This window comes from Mus caroli, unplaced genomic scaffold, assembly GCF_978045245.1.
Source record: "Mus caroli unplaced genomic scaffold, Mus_caroli_1 scaffold_6, whole genome shotgun sequence".
Taxonomy (NCBI): domain Eukaryota; kingdom Metazoa; phylum Chordata; class Mammalia; order Rodentia; family Muridae; genus Mus; species Mus caroli.
Genome location: NW_028227261.1, coordinates 121903708 through 121920825, shown reverse-complemented (window position 1 = coordinate 121920825; position 17118 = coordinate 121903708). Strand labels below are relative to the sequence as shown.

Here is a 17118-nt window from a genome sequence, read left to right as displayed (position 1 = left end):
TTGTATCACTGGGGTTAAGTAAGTCTTAATCCGTTCTTCATTCTTATTGAAAATGTGTTTTTAAAATTTAATGTTGGAAGACATGGAAGGGCTCCTGTCCCTTCAGCATCATCAACACTGTGAGTAGAATAGTTGTTATTTGGTTTTGCTAATGGAGTTTCAACTTGTCACATTGCTGTTATTATACTGTAGATTTTTCCTTTTAAAAAGCTAGGCAGTGGTGGTGCACACCTTTAATCCCAGCACTCAGGAGGCAGAGGCAAGGAGATTCTTGAGTCTGAGGCAAGCTTGCTCTGCAGAGCAAGTTCTAAGATAGCCAGGGCTACACAGAGAAACCTTGTCTCAAAACAAAACAAAACAAATCAACAGAAAAATTCATAGTATACTATAAAGAATACCTTCGTTTTTTTTTTTTTTTATTTAAAAAATGTGTAAATTTTTAAATAAAGCTTTTTTTAGTTGTGGGTGTGTGCATGTCTGTCTGTCTGTCTGTCTGTTGGCCTGCCTGCCTGCCTGTCTGTGTATGAGTGTCTTCATATGTCTGTGCTCCGTGGGCATGCTTGGTGCCCTTGAGGCCAGAGGAGGGGGTTAGGTCCCATGGACCTGGAATTATGGATGGTTATGAGCCTTACATGGGTCCTGGTAACTGAACCTTAGCCCTCTATAAGAACTTAACTGCTGAGCTCTCTCTAATCTCTCACAAATGTTTATCATACTAACTACTAATTTTAAAGGGCAAAAATGACATTATTATTCTCACTGGGTATAGCTAGCTGCATTTTTTTTGGGAATTGAGCTCTGGGCCTTGTACATACTGGCAAGTGTTCTACCACTCACCTACACCCTAACCTGTATATTTAAATATTGGAAGACTGCCATACATTCTATTTTGAGTGTGCTTTTGAATTCCATTTTAATCTTTATTTATATGTGTGCTCTTGGATTATATTGTTTTGCATTATTGTTGGGTGTTCAAGGAATTGTAATCTTTTAGGTATTGTGACATTTGTCCTATGACTTGGCCATTGTTAAGAGTGTCATGATGACAATCCAAATGTGTCTATACAGAATTAACTCAGCAATAAGATGCTTTAACTTTTACTTTGACTTTAAATAGTCTCATCATAAAGAAATTAAAAGCATTTAGGAGAATAACTTTAATCATTGCTAGTCTTTTAATACTACCATGGTATCATTTTCCCTTTATCCTTTCTTTTTTTTTTTTTTTTTTTTTGTTTGTTTGTTTGTTTGTTTGGTTGGTTTGGTTTGGTTTGGTTTGGTTTGGTTTTTCGAGACAGGGTTTCTCTGTAGCCCTGGCTGTCCTGGAACTCACTCTGTAGACCAGGCTGGCCTCGAACTCAGAAATCCACCTGCTTCTGCTTCTCGAGTGCTGGGATTAATATCCTTTCTTTTTTATTTTTAGGCTCCAGTTATATCTTGTGGGAGTTTTTGACCTTATTCTGTAAAAGTCTTTAAATAAATTTTATTAAGCTTTATTCACTTTCTTTTATTTGTGTTCTGTCTGCATGTAATGCACATGTGCCTGCATGTCCGTTATGTGTGTGCTTGATGTCTGCAGAGATCAGAAGAGGGCTTCTGATCCCCTGGAACTGGAAATAAAGATGATTGTCAACCACTATGTAGGTGCTGGAAACAAACCAGATCATCTCATCTGTAAGATGTGAAGTGTTCTTCCCTACTGAGGCATCACCAGTCCCTTATAAGACTTCTAAAGACTTTCCCCTCTTTCCCTCTATTTTTAGTTAAAAAAAATTTGAGTAATTTATACTAATCAGTGTACTTCACAGTCAAGCATATCGAGATGATGATGATGATGATATTATAATTATTATATGTAGCTTTCTGTTTTATAGTTTTCAGTTGGTTATTTTTGTTTGTTTGGTTGGTTGGTTGGTTTTTGTTTTTCAAGTTAGGGTTTCTTGTGTAGCCCTGGTTGTCCTGGAACTCACTTTGTAGACTAGGCTGGCTTCGAACTCTCATAGATTGACTTGTTTTGTTTTTTTAAGATGAGATCTTACTTTGTAGGCCTGTCTGGCTGGAACTTGCTGTGTATACCAGGCTAGCCTTCAAGTGCTAGGATTAAAAGTATACACCACCATGCTTAGCCATTTGGTTCTTTTGTTGTTGTTTTGAGACAGGGTCTTAACTATGTAGCTTTGATTGTCCTAAAACTTAACTGTGGAGACCAACTGCTCCTGAGTGTTGGGATTAAAGGTGTGTGCCACCAGGCCTGACCCCAGTTGGTCTTTTAATTGTTTCTATTTCTCTGGTAAGGTTTACTAAATTTGGATTGCATTAGTTACAGACTAACTGATAACTATGTGGAGACTCAGGATTCTGTTCCATTCTGTATTTATTTTAACGTATTTGACTTGGCTGAATTTGCATTTACACTTTTCCCTGTAGTTGGAGGAAATCTCTGTCTAGGTATTTTAGCTTTTGGTGTCTTCTTGGAGTTTGTTCTCTTTGGGGATTATACAGCTGTCCAAGGCACAATTTGGGAGTCCTGTCCTTGGCTTTCTGAATTTGCTCTCTCACCTGTAGTTGCTATTTCCTTAGAGCCTTTCCTCTGGTTTTCAAGCCTATAGGACTAGAAAGGTTGTCTAACCTGTTGACGTTTCGACATGATGATGCCACCTACAGATGTGTCAGGCTGCATTCTTAGCTATCCCAGTATGCGTGTGACCTGTGGGCCTTACTTACGTTTAACATTCTTGGAGGGATGTCCTTCTGCTGTAGAGCTCTAGTACAGACCTCTTTCAACAAACAGCAGTGATAAAGGGGAGAAAGAACTTAGATCTATCTATCTATCTATCTACTTTTCTTTCTTTCTTTCTTTCTTTCTTTCTTTCTTTCTTTCTTTCTTCCTTCCTTCCTTCCTTCCTTCCTTCCTTCCTTCCTTCCGTCCGTCCGTTCGTTCGTTCGTTCGTTCGTTCTCTTATGTATATGAGTATTTTGTCCATATATATGTCTGTATACCATGTACATGCCTGGTGTCTGTAGGCTACAAGACAGTATCAAAAATAGATTTATAGATGGTTGTAAGCCTCCATGTATGTGCTGGAAATCCAACCTGGATTCTTTGAAAGAACATCTACTTCCTTGGGTAGCTTTACTATTTAATTTAGCATGTATAGTGTTATATGAAGATGGGAAGTAGCTTATTATTGTTGTAGTTAGAACCTCATTACACGGTTTTTAAAGATTTGTACATGTCTGTGCATGTGCTCCTGAGTGCAGGTGCCCATGAAGTCCTGAAGGTGTTGCATACTCTGGAACTAGAGTTATCTGCAGCTGTGACCCGTCTGATGTGGGTGCTGGGAACTGAATTTGGATTCTTTGGAAAAGTACAAGTGCTTTTAACTGCTAAGCTCCCTTTAGCCCCAGCGCTAGTAAGATTTTTAATCTACAAGAGAGTTTTTAAAAAATTAATTAGGTATAAATGAATGTGTCCATGAAGGTATGTGTATGGTATGTGTGCTGGTACCCACAGAAGTCAGAAAAGGCGTCTGATTCCCTGGAGCTAGAGTGTTTGTAAGCTTCCGAACATTGATGATGGGAACCAAACTCAGGTCTTTTGCAAGCGCTCTTAAGAACCGTCTCTCTCAACTCCACATATTTTTTTAAAATGATTTTTTAAGTCTGAATTTGAATTAGTCAATTTATAAATCTCCACATCAAACATTTTCTGTTGATAAGCACATATAAACCTCGACTTTTCCTTTTTTCTTTTTGGCTTTCAAGACAGGGTTTCTCTGTGTAGCCCTGGCTGTCCTGGAACTCACTCTGTAGGCCAGGCTGGCCTCGAACTCAGAAATTCGCCTGCCTCTGCCTCCCAAGTGCTGGGATTAAAGGCGTGCATCACCACTGCCTGGCCCTTGACTTTTTCTTTTCCTCTTTTTCTTCTTCTTGTTTGTTTGTTGTGTGTTTGTTTTTCCAGGCAGGTTTCTTTGTGTGACCTTGGCTGTCCTGGAAGTAGCTCTTTAGACCAGGCTGGCCTCCGCCTCCCCAGTACTGGGATTAAAGGTGTGTGCCACCACCACCGCTACCATCCCAGACCCTTGTCTCATGCGCTAAAGCAGAAATAATATATTCCTTTCCTCATCCTTCCAAGTAGGAATTGAAACAAACAAACAAACAAACAAAACCCTCAGCCCATAAGACAGTTTTAACTAGTCTTTGCTATTTTTGCAGCCTCTCCACTTAAAAATAATGATGAAGGCTCATTGGACATATATGCTGGGCTGGACAGTGCTGTTTCTGGTATGTAACTTTCATAAAACAGTCTCATTTTGTTTGGTTGATTTACTGTGTTTGTTTTATTGTTAATGGCACTTGGTAACTTCACAGCTTTCAAATAATGTCTTTGAAATGGTTCCACTGAGATAATTACTTTTTGACCCAAAGCTTGATCAGAACATATTAACACAGGCATTATTAATATTAATTATTAACATTATTAATCTGTGACTCTAGTTTAATTAGGTTTTGTGCAAAAATATTTCATACCATTGAAATGGCAACTGGCGCTGTAGGATATGCGTCTCTGGCTATGGTTTCTCAGAGAGTACTGTTACTGTGTCTTCAGATGCATCCGTAAGAATGGTGAAGGAGTGTCTCAGCACCTGTCCACAGTCAGATCTGTCAGTGCTTTGTAACGGGGATAATTATCACACCGGATTCATTGGAATAGCCACTTTCTTGCCATCATCTGTTATAGAAGACTATCAGTGAACTATAACATTTTATTTTTTTCATGATTTATATTAAGTTGTGTGTTACATAATGTGTCAAGACTTACGGGCCACAAATTTCTTTTAACTGTATCTGAACATTAAGGTTCAGAGTTACACTATAAAGCTTATCCAAATGCACCATATACGGTATAGGCTGTAGGAAATGCTATGAGGAGACATGTAATACCCTTTGAAGTAGATGCAACATCAAGAATTGTAGCACAGCCGGGCGTGGTGGTGCACGCCTTTAATCCCAGCACTCGGGAGGCAGAGGCAGGCGGATTTCTGAGTTCGAGGCCAGCCTGGTCTACAAAGTGAGTTCCAGGACAGCCAGGGCTACACAGAGAAACCCTGTCTCAAAAAAAAACCAAAAAAAAAAAAAAAAAGAATTGTAGCACAAAGAATAATGGTATACATGTAGAAAATATGAAGATAACTAAGATGTTGATAAAACTAATTCAGAAAAATCCTAACAAGTATCTTAATGTAAGTTTTTGTTTGTTTTCAGACAGTACTGCTAGATCCTGTGTGTCATTCAGAAACTGTTTAGATTTGTATGAAGAGATCCTGACTGAAGAAGGAACTGCGAAGGAGGCAACATACAATGACGTATGACTTGTCTCGATTATTAAGGACGTTTATTTGTTTTTGTAGCTCTTGAGGAAATGGCTACAGCTTACTATTGAACAGTCTGTGTTGAAGGATCAGTTCTTAAATTAAGAATATTTAAAGCAGTTTCTGCCTCCGATTTGTTTTTGTTTGTTTGTTTGTTTTTAAATATTTTTTAAGATTTATTTATTATTATTGTACACTATAGCTGTTTTCAGACACACCAGAAGAGAGTGTCAGATCTCATTACGGGTGGTTGTAAGCCACCATGTGGTTGCTGGGATTTGAACTCAGGACCTTAGGAAGAGCAGTCTTACCCACTGAGCCATCTCAGCAGCCCCTGATTTGTTTTTTTAAGAAATACTTTCTGAATACATGTCTAAACTCAGTTACAATTTTATTTAACTGAACTTAAGAAGTATCTGAATATATCTAAAGCTATAGTAGACTATCAGTGAACTATAACATTTAATTTTTTTTTCATGACTTATATTTGTGTGTTACATAATGTGTCAAGACTTCTATATTTGAATATTAAGGTTCAGAGTTAGAAGCTTATCAAAGTGTACCATGAATGGGCTGAAATGTAAAAACCAATCGTCTAGGCAGGCACTTGTCTCTAATCTCAGTGCTAGGGAGGCTGAGACAGGGGCTCAGTAGTGAAGCAGCCTGGCCTGCATCTGGAGACACTGTCTAGGAAACACTAGCAACAACAGAATACAACATAACCTGACTAAATACCCTATGAGTACATTGATTTTACCCCCACCCCCAATTTTAAATGTCATTTAAGCTAAGAAAGTACACTAATGGCTAAGTTAATCCTTCTATGTTTTTCAGTTGCAGATAGAATATGGGAAATGTCAGCAGCAAATGAAAGACCTGATGAAAAGGTTTAAGGAAATACAGACTCAGGTATCATGGTTTTTTCTTCCTCATTAACATTATGGTGTGAGTGCACTTGTTTGCACATGCATCTAGAAGCCAGAGACCATCTTTGGGTGTTGATCCTAAGGCACAGTCTGCCTTGTCTTTTGAGGCATAGTTTCTAACTGGCCTGCATCTCACAAAGTAGGCTAGGCTGCATAGCTAGCAACTCGCAGGAACCCACCTGTCTCCATTTTTCTAGTGCTGAGGTGATAAAGCATGTGCAACCCCAGATGGCTTTTCCAGTGAGTTCTGAGGAATCAAGCTTCCATCCTCACACTTGTGTGCCTAGCTCTTTACTGAGTTATCTTTCCAGGCAGCCCGTTGTTTTATATTGCTGAGGCCTGCCCCACTGGCATCGCTATAGCCATTTTGTTTCGTGACCACCAGCTCTTTTATATTGTTGCCCTGCCAGTCACTGATGCAGAAAAATAACTTGACTCAGAGCAGGGTCATGTTGGCCACATACTCTGTTATGCTCTGTATGCTATAAGGTTTGTTAATCTTAAAACAGTCTATAACCATAACCTTCATTTAGAAACCATCAAATTAAAGGTCAATATGAATTGTTACATCTAAAATGGCTTGAGTCAGGGCCGACCACCCTGCAGTACTTCTTGCACTTGCTTATGAGTTTTTTGTGGTTTTAGCCTTTATATGCTAGCCCTGAGAAAAATATCCAATGTGCAGCTTTCAGCCCCCGAGTCTGAGCTGTTGCCCTTGTCCATCAGTCTTTAGGTGTGTGCTCAATAAACCATCCCTGTCTGACTGAGATCATTGTTCGTGTGGTTTGTGGGGGCAACTCCTGAACCTCAATAATATAAGAGCATAACAACTTGGGCTTGCTCTCTAGAATGGACAGGCAGACAGACATAGAATCTTTTAAGCACAGTACCTGTAGTGCAAGCTACTTAAGGGACTAGGATGAGAGGATCACTTTCCCCCAGGGTTCAGGGCCAGCTTGGGTAAAACATAGTAAGAGTATCTCCTTTTTTTTCTCTTTTCTTTTCCTTTGAGACAGGGTTTCTCTGTATAGCTCTGGCTGTTCTGGAACTCCCTCTGTAGACCAGGCTGGCCTCAAACTCAGAGGCCTGCTTGCTTCTGCCTCCCTAGTGCTGGGATTAAAGGTGTGTGCAATCACTGCCCGGTGAAACTATCTTCCTTAAAAGAAAAAGAAGTTATAAAGTTAAAATATTGCCGGGCAGTGATGGCAGAGGCAGGTGGATTTCTGAGCTCGAGGCCAGCCTGGTCTACAAAGTGAGTTCCAGGACAGCCAGGGCTAATACAGAGAAACCCTGTCTCGAAAAACCAAAAAAAAAAAAAAAAAAAGAAAAAGAAAAAGAAGTTATAGTTAAAGTTAAAATATTGCTGGGCAGTGATGTCAGAGGCAGGTGGATTTCTGAGTTCGAGACCAGCCTGGTCTACAGAATGAGTTCTAGAGGTCCTGGTTCAATTCCCAGTGCCCACATAGTAGTGTACAACTGTTTGTAACTCCAGTGCCAGGGCACCCAACACCCCCATACAGACATTTGTGCAAGCAAAACACCAATGCACATTTAAAAAAAAAAAAGCTTAATATTCAGGTTTTGTGCATGTCTACCACTGAAGTGTACCCCCAGCCCTATTTTGGGGGCATTAGCAATTAAGGTGGTAAAGTATTGTCAACTTCTGAAGTTTTTTCTGTTTGCTAGGAATTGAACCCAAAGCCTGAGTCTCTGTCATGTGAGCTAAACATGCAGCATCTGACATTTCTTTGTATGTGTAAAAATTCCACTTATTCTTTGACAAATTCCAACATGCATGCACTATACCTTGGCCATGTCCATACCTCTCCACTTTAAAAAATGTTTTGTGTCATTTTATCATTGTAATTTTTTTTCCTTGATTAGTGAAAGGATTATAGGAAAACTGTGTCAAAGTTAAAATGGCATTGACATAAATGATCTCTTGGACAACTCGATAATTGGGTGATAAGTTTAAGTCTTTTGTTTGAAATGGTCCTACTGTGCCCTGGCTTACCTGGACCTTCCTGTGTAGACCAGTCTGGCCCTGAATTCAGAAATCTGCCTGCCTCTATCTCCTAAGTGTTTGCACTAAAGGCGTGTGATACCACACACAGCTAAAAGAAAGTAATTTTGAAGAACAAAGAATAAGTTTTTGGCCGAGCGTGGTGGTGCACGCCTTTAATCCCAGCACTCGGGAGGTAGAGGCAGGTGGATTTCTGAGTTCGAGGCCAGCCTGGTCTACAGAGTGAGTTCCAGGACAGCCAGGGCTATACAGAGAAACCCTGTCTCGAAAAACCAAAAAAAAGAAAGAGTAAGGTTTTTTTTTGTTTGTTTTTTTGGAAAAAATGGCGATTCACAGTTGTCAGATGGTTCTTTTTGTTATTGTGCTGCAAGAAATAATGTGACAGTGTTCTGTCTATTTTTTTGAAAACGTGCCTCTCTCTCTTGATTCTCTTTTCTTGCCCTGAAAGAACTAGCTCTAGGTTCTGTGTTTTTTTTTTAAAGATTTATTTATTTATTATATATAAGTACACTGTAGCTGTCTTCAGACACTCCAGAAGAGGGAGTCAGATCTTGTTGCAGATGGTTGTGAGCCACCATGTGGTTGCTGGGATTTGAACTCTGGACCTTCAGAAGAGCAGTCGGGTGCTCTTACCCACTGAGCCATCTCTCCAGCCCTAGGTTCTGTGTTTATTTGAAAACCAATATATCTTTGCATGTTTAGTTTTTAAAGTAGCTAATGCTTAGCACTTCTTAGTGGTTTTTTGTTTTAAGACATGTGGCTCTGATTGTCTTGGAACTTTCTATGTTGACCAGGCTAACTTTCAGAGAATCTGCCTGCCTCTGCTTCCTGAGTGCTGGGACTAACAGTGTGCACCACTGCACCCGGCAGATCATGTTTTAGTTATTAAAACTAAGCAGAACTTGTTGCTTGTGTTACTGCTTTTACAATCTTGTCTGAAGTATGTCCTATCTGGTGGTTCTTTTCTGGTATTGGTTATTGTCTCAGGATCACAGCTTCTGCATCTAAGCAGTAGGAAAACTAATTCTTAGGGAGCCACATCTCAGAATTACATAAGATAAAATGTATAATGACTAGCATTAGTAAGTATTCCATAATTAGTAGAAAGCTGGGTATGGTGGCATCTAATCCCCACACTGGAGGCTGAGGCAGGAGGATCAAGTGAATTCAAGTCTATGATGTATAGCCAAGATTTGTCTTTGAAATCCTCACAACAACTAGCAACTACAAGTAGCACTATTAACAGTTGCATACATGCTGGGTCTGTTAATGCGTCTTATCTCTGCTTTAGAACTTGAACTTAAAAAATGAAAACCAGTCTCTTAAGAAGAATATCTCAGCACTTATCAAAACTGCCAGAGTGGAGATAAACCGTAAGGATGAAGAGATAAATCATCTTCACCAAAGGTATGTGGATGTCACCTTTCACCAATCACATAAAGTATGGTTTTATTTTCAAAGGATGAAATATGTATTTCACTAAAGAGTTATTCATGGTTCTGGTGTAAATGGCAACTACTCTAAATGATTTGTAGTGATACCTATGGCTACTGATGGAACATTGCCACACAATTTCTAAAATACATAGTTTTCTAAATCACTGGGGTCTTGCTCTAGTACTGCTTACCAAAGAAAGTCATTGTGCATGTGTTAAATTCTGCTGGTTGCATCAGAAACACCTGCGGAGACAGCAGGAGAGCAGGGCTGGGGAAGTAGCTCAGTGAAGCATGAGCCCAGAACACCTAGAAGAGAGAAAGAAGGCTGAGCAAGGGAAGACACTTGGAGCCAAGCCTGCTGACCAGAGATTAGCCCTTGGGATCTGGATGCTAGGAGAGAACCGTGACCCCTACATGTGTGCTATGGCAGGCTTGCGCTCCCCTCCTTCCCAAATAAGTAAACAAATTCATGCAGTTTTTAGATGACAATAAAGGAGAAATATGCACTTAACCTTTTTAATTAAATAACCCCCTTGAGTGGATTTTCTTTGTTAATTTTTCTCACTCTCTTTAATTTAGGATGACATTCTGGTCCAGGGGAGTTTGTATCTATGGCTACCCCATCTTCCTCATAGACAGAAGTGAAAGAATTATTGTTTAAACCTGCTGCTACCGTCTCCCCCCTTTCAGTTGTATTTTGGGTTTTGGTTTTGGGTTTTTTGTTTTGTTTTTTTTTTTGGTTTTTTTCGAGACAGGGTTTCTCTGTGTAGCCCTGGCTGTCCTGGAACTCACTCTGTAGACCAGGCTGGCCTCGAACTCAGAAATCTGCCTGCCTCTGCCTCCCAAGTCCTGGGATTAAAGGCATGTACCACCACGCCCAGCTGTATTTTGTTTTTAAGGACAGGATATCTAAGGCAGGCTTTGAATTTTCTGTTTATCCTCCTGCCTCATCTTGAAGCATGTATCATCACACCCTGCTTCAAATTCTTCTTTGGAATATGTTTTTGTTGTAGTTGATTTTGGGTGGTGTGAAAAGTTGAACCCAGGGTATTATGGGCTGTGCAAGTGCTTTACCACTGAGCCCTTGGCACTTTTTTTGTAAAGAGTGTGTGGGTATTCCATGGTGGAGCTTTCTTTCTATGACGTAGCTTTCAGGTATTAAGTTCAGGGCAGCAAGTGCCTTCACACACTGAGCCATCTTGCCAGGCCCCATTGTACTTACTCTTAAGCCGAATCCTATCTGACTTTTGATCATCAGCCACTAGCATAAGTCCATCAGTAGCTTCTGACCTTCCATTTAGATTGTCTTCATATGGGTTGTTTAATTCCATTACTCTCCTGCTTTGAAGCAATCTCCCCTTATATTTGTAATGTGAGGTTTTTTTAATTAGTTTCCTGGGATTCGTTTTTCTGTCTTGGCTGTTATTTTGAGTTTTTCAAAGATCAAGCCTTTGTCCTTTTTTTCTTTCTTTTAGATTTATTTAATTTGTATATGTGCTTGCCAGTGCCCATGGGGGGATCAGGTCCCCTTGGAGCAGGAGTTTCAGACACGTGAGCTGCCCAATCTTGGTACTGGGATTTGAACTCTCGTCCTCAAATAGAGCAGTAGGATGTTCTTAACCAATGAGCCATCTCTCTAATCTACCTGCTTCATTCTTTTCTCTTTCTGTTTCTTCATATGAACAATCTCATGCATGTTAGGTCAATTTAATTTGTACGTATGTACTTACTTTATATCCACAAGTGTGTCTTTAAAGGGCTTTTGAAATTCATCTAAAATGTTTGCCACAAAGCCTTTTCCGTTCTGTGGCTTAGTAGAGAACAATGTCATTTATTCAGTCAGTGTAAGCCAGACTTGTAGGAAGTGGATGGCATTTAACTGACTGCAGACACTAGAGTCCTTGTGAGAAGACTCTCTGTAAACTATAACACATCATCTTTGCCTATGAAGCTTTCCTCTCGACCACTCCTCAAAGCTGCCACTTGATGCTTATGTCCCTGTGATCTGGCACTCTATTTATTTCTCTTCGTTTATTCACATGCTGCAGCCCACCTACTCAATGCCAACCATCAATAATCCATTGTGCTGTCATCTCTGCATGTTTTGCTTTCTTTTGCCTCTGTTTTTTTCCAAAGTACTATCTGAACAAAAAGTCATCTTATCCTCTTCTCTTGATTAAAATGTACTAGGAGCTTTTGACTGTTCTTGGGATGGAAGGTCAAATATCTCAGTTTGCCCCTCTGCTCCCGTGCAGTATAGCCCTGCCTGTGCTTAACCTCTGCATGAATACCATAGCTCTCTGGTGTTCTTTCAACCCCAAGTTCTGCCTTTCCTTTGTGTGTGTCCTTTCTCTACTGTGTGGAATGGCTATCCCTTCATCCTCTTGTTTTGGCAAAGCCATCTTGTTTTTGTTGTTGTTAATTGTTTTTAAAGTGTATGGGTATTTTGTCTGCGTGTGTGTGTGTGTGTGTGTGTGTGTGTGTGTACATATACCAGGTGTGTACCTGGTATTTGCAGAGGCCAGGAGACGGTGTCAGATTCCTTTGGGACTGGAGTTACATTTGGTGTGATTGTCATCCTCAATTCTGAGGAATTGAGCCCAGCTCCTTTGGATGAGTAGCCAGTGCTCTTCACCACTGAGCGCCTCTCCAGCCCCTAATTAACCATCTTTCTGGCTGGAGATTCTTATCTGTTCTCCAAATCAGACTTCTTTTGTGGGTTTATGCATACTTGTAGTTCTTCAAATGAATGAGATTCCTTGCCTAGTGTCTTCTGCTTTTGTTGCAGTATACATTTTGTGAATCAGAGATGTGTTTGCTTAGATTCAGCATTTTCTAGTTACTTGCCATAACTGATATATTGTAGATCATTGTTGAATGAGTAAAGACTACCATTATGTGGACTATTTTGCCTTATTTATGCTTTTACTAACCTAAGTCATTCCCAGTGCACCTTGTATTAATGTTGGTTTCTAAATGGAGAAGTTGTTTGGTTTCTTGTTGTTTGTTACTGTGTAGCATTGACTTGGATTTCTGTGTTAGATCAGATTATCCTGGAATTCACAGAGATCCTCTGCCTCTAACTGCAGCGGTCTGGGATTAAAAGACAGGTGCCACCATACCTAGCTTTAAAAGTTGTGTACGGACTTGTGTAACCTTATTATTAGTTTGTTTAATGTGACTATGTATTATTTAATAAATATTCTACCAAATATTTACACTATGAGCTAATTAGTATTATAATAGTAACTAATTAGCATTTAGTAGAAATTTAACATTTACTGAAGCAAAATTGAAATATTAACATGTAGTGAAAATAAACAGAAAAATTTGGCATGTAAATACTGGGAAATGTACAATGTGAAGGTATATTTAAAGATAAAACTTTGAAGGCTGGTAAGATGGCTTATCTGATAAAGGTGCTTGCAGTCAAGCCAGATATATGAGTTCCATCCCTGAAATCCTAATGGTACAGAGAACCTACTCCCATATGTTGTCCTCTTACACATACACACACACACACACACACACACACACACAGAAAGAGAGAGAGACAGAGAGAGAGAGAGAGAGAGAGAGAGAGAGAGAGAGAGAGAGAGAGAGGATAAGTAAATATGGTTAAAATAGCGGTAGTACTTTGTAGTCTGTACCAGAAGCTGTGACCCAGCACTGTCTTTGAGGAGTTTGTAGTTTGATAAGTATGGGGTATATTACACGTACACAGTGTGTTTTAGGTAAATGAATTGGAAATGTCTTTCTGTGACTTGCCTGCTGCTTTTTTTTTTTTTTTAAATGTCTATTGAGAAACAGTTTTATATCTTAGCAAAGGTTAGTTATATTTTCCTTTTATGGTCACAGCTTTTTGTCACATTTCCCAGTTGACTTAGAGGTATCTTCTAGTAGTTGGTTGTTTCTCTGATGCCAGAGATTGAACCCAGGGCTTCATACATGTTAGGCAAAGGCTGTATCATCGAGCTCCTACTCGCTAACCCCTAATTGATTTGGGATCTGTGTTGGTTTTCTAATTTATTGTGTTCAAATAAGATTATATTCTGAGATACTGGAAACTTGTCAGCATGTAAACTTACTCTGGGAGTAGATGGGAACAATACAATTCAAACATAACAGAATATAAGGTGTATATGTAGCTGTGGGTTGTGTCTTCTGAGTGTGCTGTGCTGACTTGGGAGCTGTGTACCTGACCTGAGTTCAAAGAGAACTGGCAGGTGCTGGGGTAGAGTTCCTTTGAGGCAAAAGCAAATGAGAGAGCTCCTTGCACTGAGAATGGGTCTATTCAGTTGGAAATGGATACCTTCTGTGTTTTTAATCCAATCTTTCCTGCATGCTAAGTAAATGCTTTCTTATTGAGCTGTACCCCAGCCCAAGTCACTTACTTACTCCTCCTGGTTTTGCCAATATATATACATGTATATATATACACACACATAGGCCCTTAAATTTGAAGGCTATGTCATATGTGAATAAAATCTAAAATGCTTTTAAATATCAATTAATTGCTTTTTTTGTTAATTCCTGTATCTTAATAGATTGTCTGAGTTTCCACATTTTCGAAATAACCATAAAACTGCAAGAACAAAAGATTCACAGTCCACATCTCCCCATTTGGACGATTGTTCAAAGACTGATCACGGAGTTAAAAGTGATGTTCAGAAAGATGTACATCCTAACACTGTACAGCCAAACTTGGAAAAGGAAGGAAAATCGCATTCTGAAGCACAGAATCCTTTGCACTTGCCTACGGGTGTTGAGAAACATTGTGCCAACAATGTCTGGTCACGTTCTCCTTACAAGGTTGGAGAAGGTAACTCAAATGAGGATAATAGGAGAGGAAGGAGTGGCACTAGACATAGCCAATGTAGCAGAGGAACTGATAGAACACAGAAAGACTTACATAGCAGCTGTAATGACAGTGAGCCAAGGGACAAGGAGGCTAACTCCAGACTACAAGGACACCCTGAGAAACATGGCAACAGTGAAGCAAGGACGGAGAGCAAAATTTCAGAGAGTAAAAACAGCACTGGTTTGGGATATAAAAGCGAGCGCAGTGCCTCTTCTTGGGAAAAAGAGACTTCCAGAGAAAGGCCACACACTCGAGTGGAATCTCAACATGACAAAAATCTAGAGAAACAAAATGAAAGATTACAAAATATGCACAGAAAAGAGCTTCCGTCTCAGGACAAAGCAGAAAGAAAAGTTGATGTGAAGTTTAAACCAGCAGGAGAGGAGCAGGGGCATCGCGGAAGAGTGGACCGGGCATTACCTCCTCATCCCAAGAGTGACGTGAAATATTATGGCTTCAATAAGTATCATCCAGAAGAGAGAAGGGGAAGGGAAGATTGTAAAAGAGACAGAGGGATGAACAGTCATGGCTTTCAAGATAGAAGATGTTCATCTTTTCTTTCAAGCAACAGAAATAGCAAATACCCGCACTCCAAGGAAATTAGTGTTGCACACCAGTGGGAAAATACACCTTTCAAAGCAGAAAGACATAGAACTGAGGACAGGAGGAAAAGAGAACGAGAAAACAAAGAAGAAAGTAGACATGTGAAAAGTGACAAAAAATCACCTCCAGAACACTTACAAAGGACTCATAAAGACACTAAGAAAAGCACTGCTGATGGAAAGAGACAGACTGAGCCCAAACATGATAAAGGTGCAGTCTCTAACAGTGAGCTTTCTAAAGGGACAGACAGTAAAGAAGGTGCAACAAAGGTGGAGAATGGGCCAAATGAAACAAAAGGCAAGGACTTAAAGTTAAGCTTCATGGAAAAACTGAACTTAACTCTTTCTCCTGCTAAAAAGCAGCCTGCTTGTCAAGATAACCCACATCAAATAACTGGTGTTCCCAAGCCCAGTGGCATGTGTGACTCACGGTCCTTGGAGACGACTGAAACGGTGGCATGCCTTCCTTCTGGCAGTGAACATAATAGAGAGGAAACCAAATCAGAGTTACCAGAGCCAAAGGAGGCTCTTTCAGCAACATCTCAACTCAGGATCAGCATTCCAGAAAACAAAATGAAGGAAGAAAAGAGGTTGTTATTTAAATCTGTTGAGAATACTGTGCCTTGTGAACTGCTTGCTTGTGGCACAGAAATTTCCCTCCCAGCACCTGTAGAAATTGAACAAGCAAGATGCTTGCTTGGATCAGTGGAAGTAGAAGAGACCTGTGGTGGTGCAAGGACAGCAGCTTCTGTGGTGATGCATGTGTTACCAGAACATGCTTCTGAAGACGTTAGCCAAGAATTGGGCACCAAAAGACACGATGGTATAAGTTCTTGTGCTGTTTCTGAAGGTGTAAAACCAAAGGTGATTCTTTCACCAAAAGCAGCTGCAGCCAGTGAGAGCCATCTTGCGCCTTTGGTTGAAGAACCTAGCATTTCACTAGTAAACTGTTCGGGAGACAATAATCCTAAACTTGAACCTTCTCTTGAAGAGAGGCCTGTAGCTGAGACTAAATCCTGTCCTTTGGAGCCTTGTTTACCTAAAGAGACTTTTGTACCTTCACCACAGAAGACTGAGTTGATTGACCACAAAATAGAAACTGGAGAATCAAACTCAGTATATCAAGATGATGATAACTCAGTTTTGAGTATTGACTTTAATAATCTGAGACCTATTCCAGACCCCATCAGCCCTCTGAATAGTCCAGTGAGACCGGTATGCAAAGTTGTTAGCATGGAGAGCTCATGTGCAATTCCACTGTATGATAGCAGTCATAAAGGTAATAGTTTATGTCCTATAAGTTGTCCTTTTGTCACTTAGAACAACAAAATAAGTGCTTTGAAGATTTACAAAAATTATTCATTGACATTGTGTGTATATGTGATGTGTAAGGGGTTTGTGCCAAGGAATGCTTGAGGGAGGAAACCAGAGGACAGTCATGGAGTTGGTACTCTAGAACACCTTTACATGGGGTCTGGGGATTGAACTCAGGCCACAAGGTTTTTGAGGAGGCAAACTCCTTTACTTAGTCTTCCCTGATATTTAGATTTATGTGTATATATAAATGCTTGCACGTGTGTATGTCCATCAAGTGTTTGCCTGGTCCCCCTGGGGGCTAGGGGAAGGCACTGGATCTCCTGGAACTGGTATTAGAGGAAGCTGTGAGTGCTGAGAAGTAAATCTTGGTCTTCTGGAGCCTTAAGTGCCCCTAACCACAGAGCTACCTTTCCAGCTCCTGAACCATCTCTCTTTAATAATAATAATAATATCAGATATTAACTAGAAGTATACTCTGAGCCTTTAAGTTTAAACCACTTAAATTTTTTATGTAGCACTGGACGTGGTGGTGCACACCTTTAATCCCAGCACTTGGGAGGCAGAGGCAGGCGGATTTCTGA

General features: G+C 40.1%; 1 protein-coding gene across 2 annotated transcripts in view; it reads left to right on the top strand.

Moving 5' to 3' along the window:
* The window catches only part of Casp8ap2 (caspase 8 associated protein 2), a 39041-nt gene that overhangs the window by 10270 nt on the left and 11653 nt on the right, over positions 1-17118 (top strand). For both annotated transcript variants that reach the window (XM_021161510.3, XM_021161511.2), the window contains exons 3-7: positions 4216-4284; positions 5266-5366; positions 6207-6281; positions 9613-9728; positions 14305-16499. In XM_021161510.3, the coding sequence (XP_021017169.1) occupies positions 4216-4284; positions 5266-5366; positions 6207-6281; positions 9613-9728; positions 14305-16499 (2556 nt within the window). The remainder of the gene's footprint in view (positions 1-4215; positions 4285-5265; positions 5367-6206; positions 6282-9612; positions 9729-14304; positions 16500-17118) is intronic.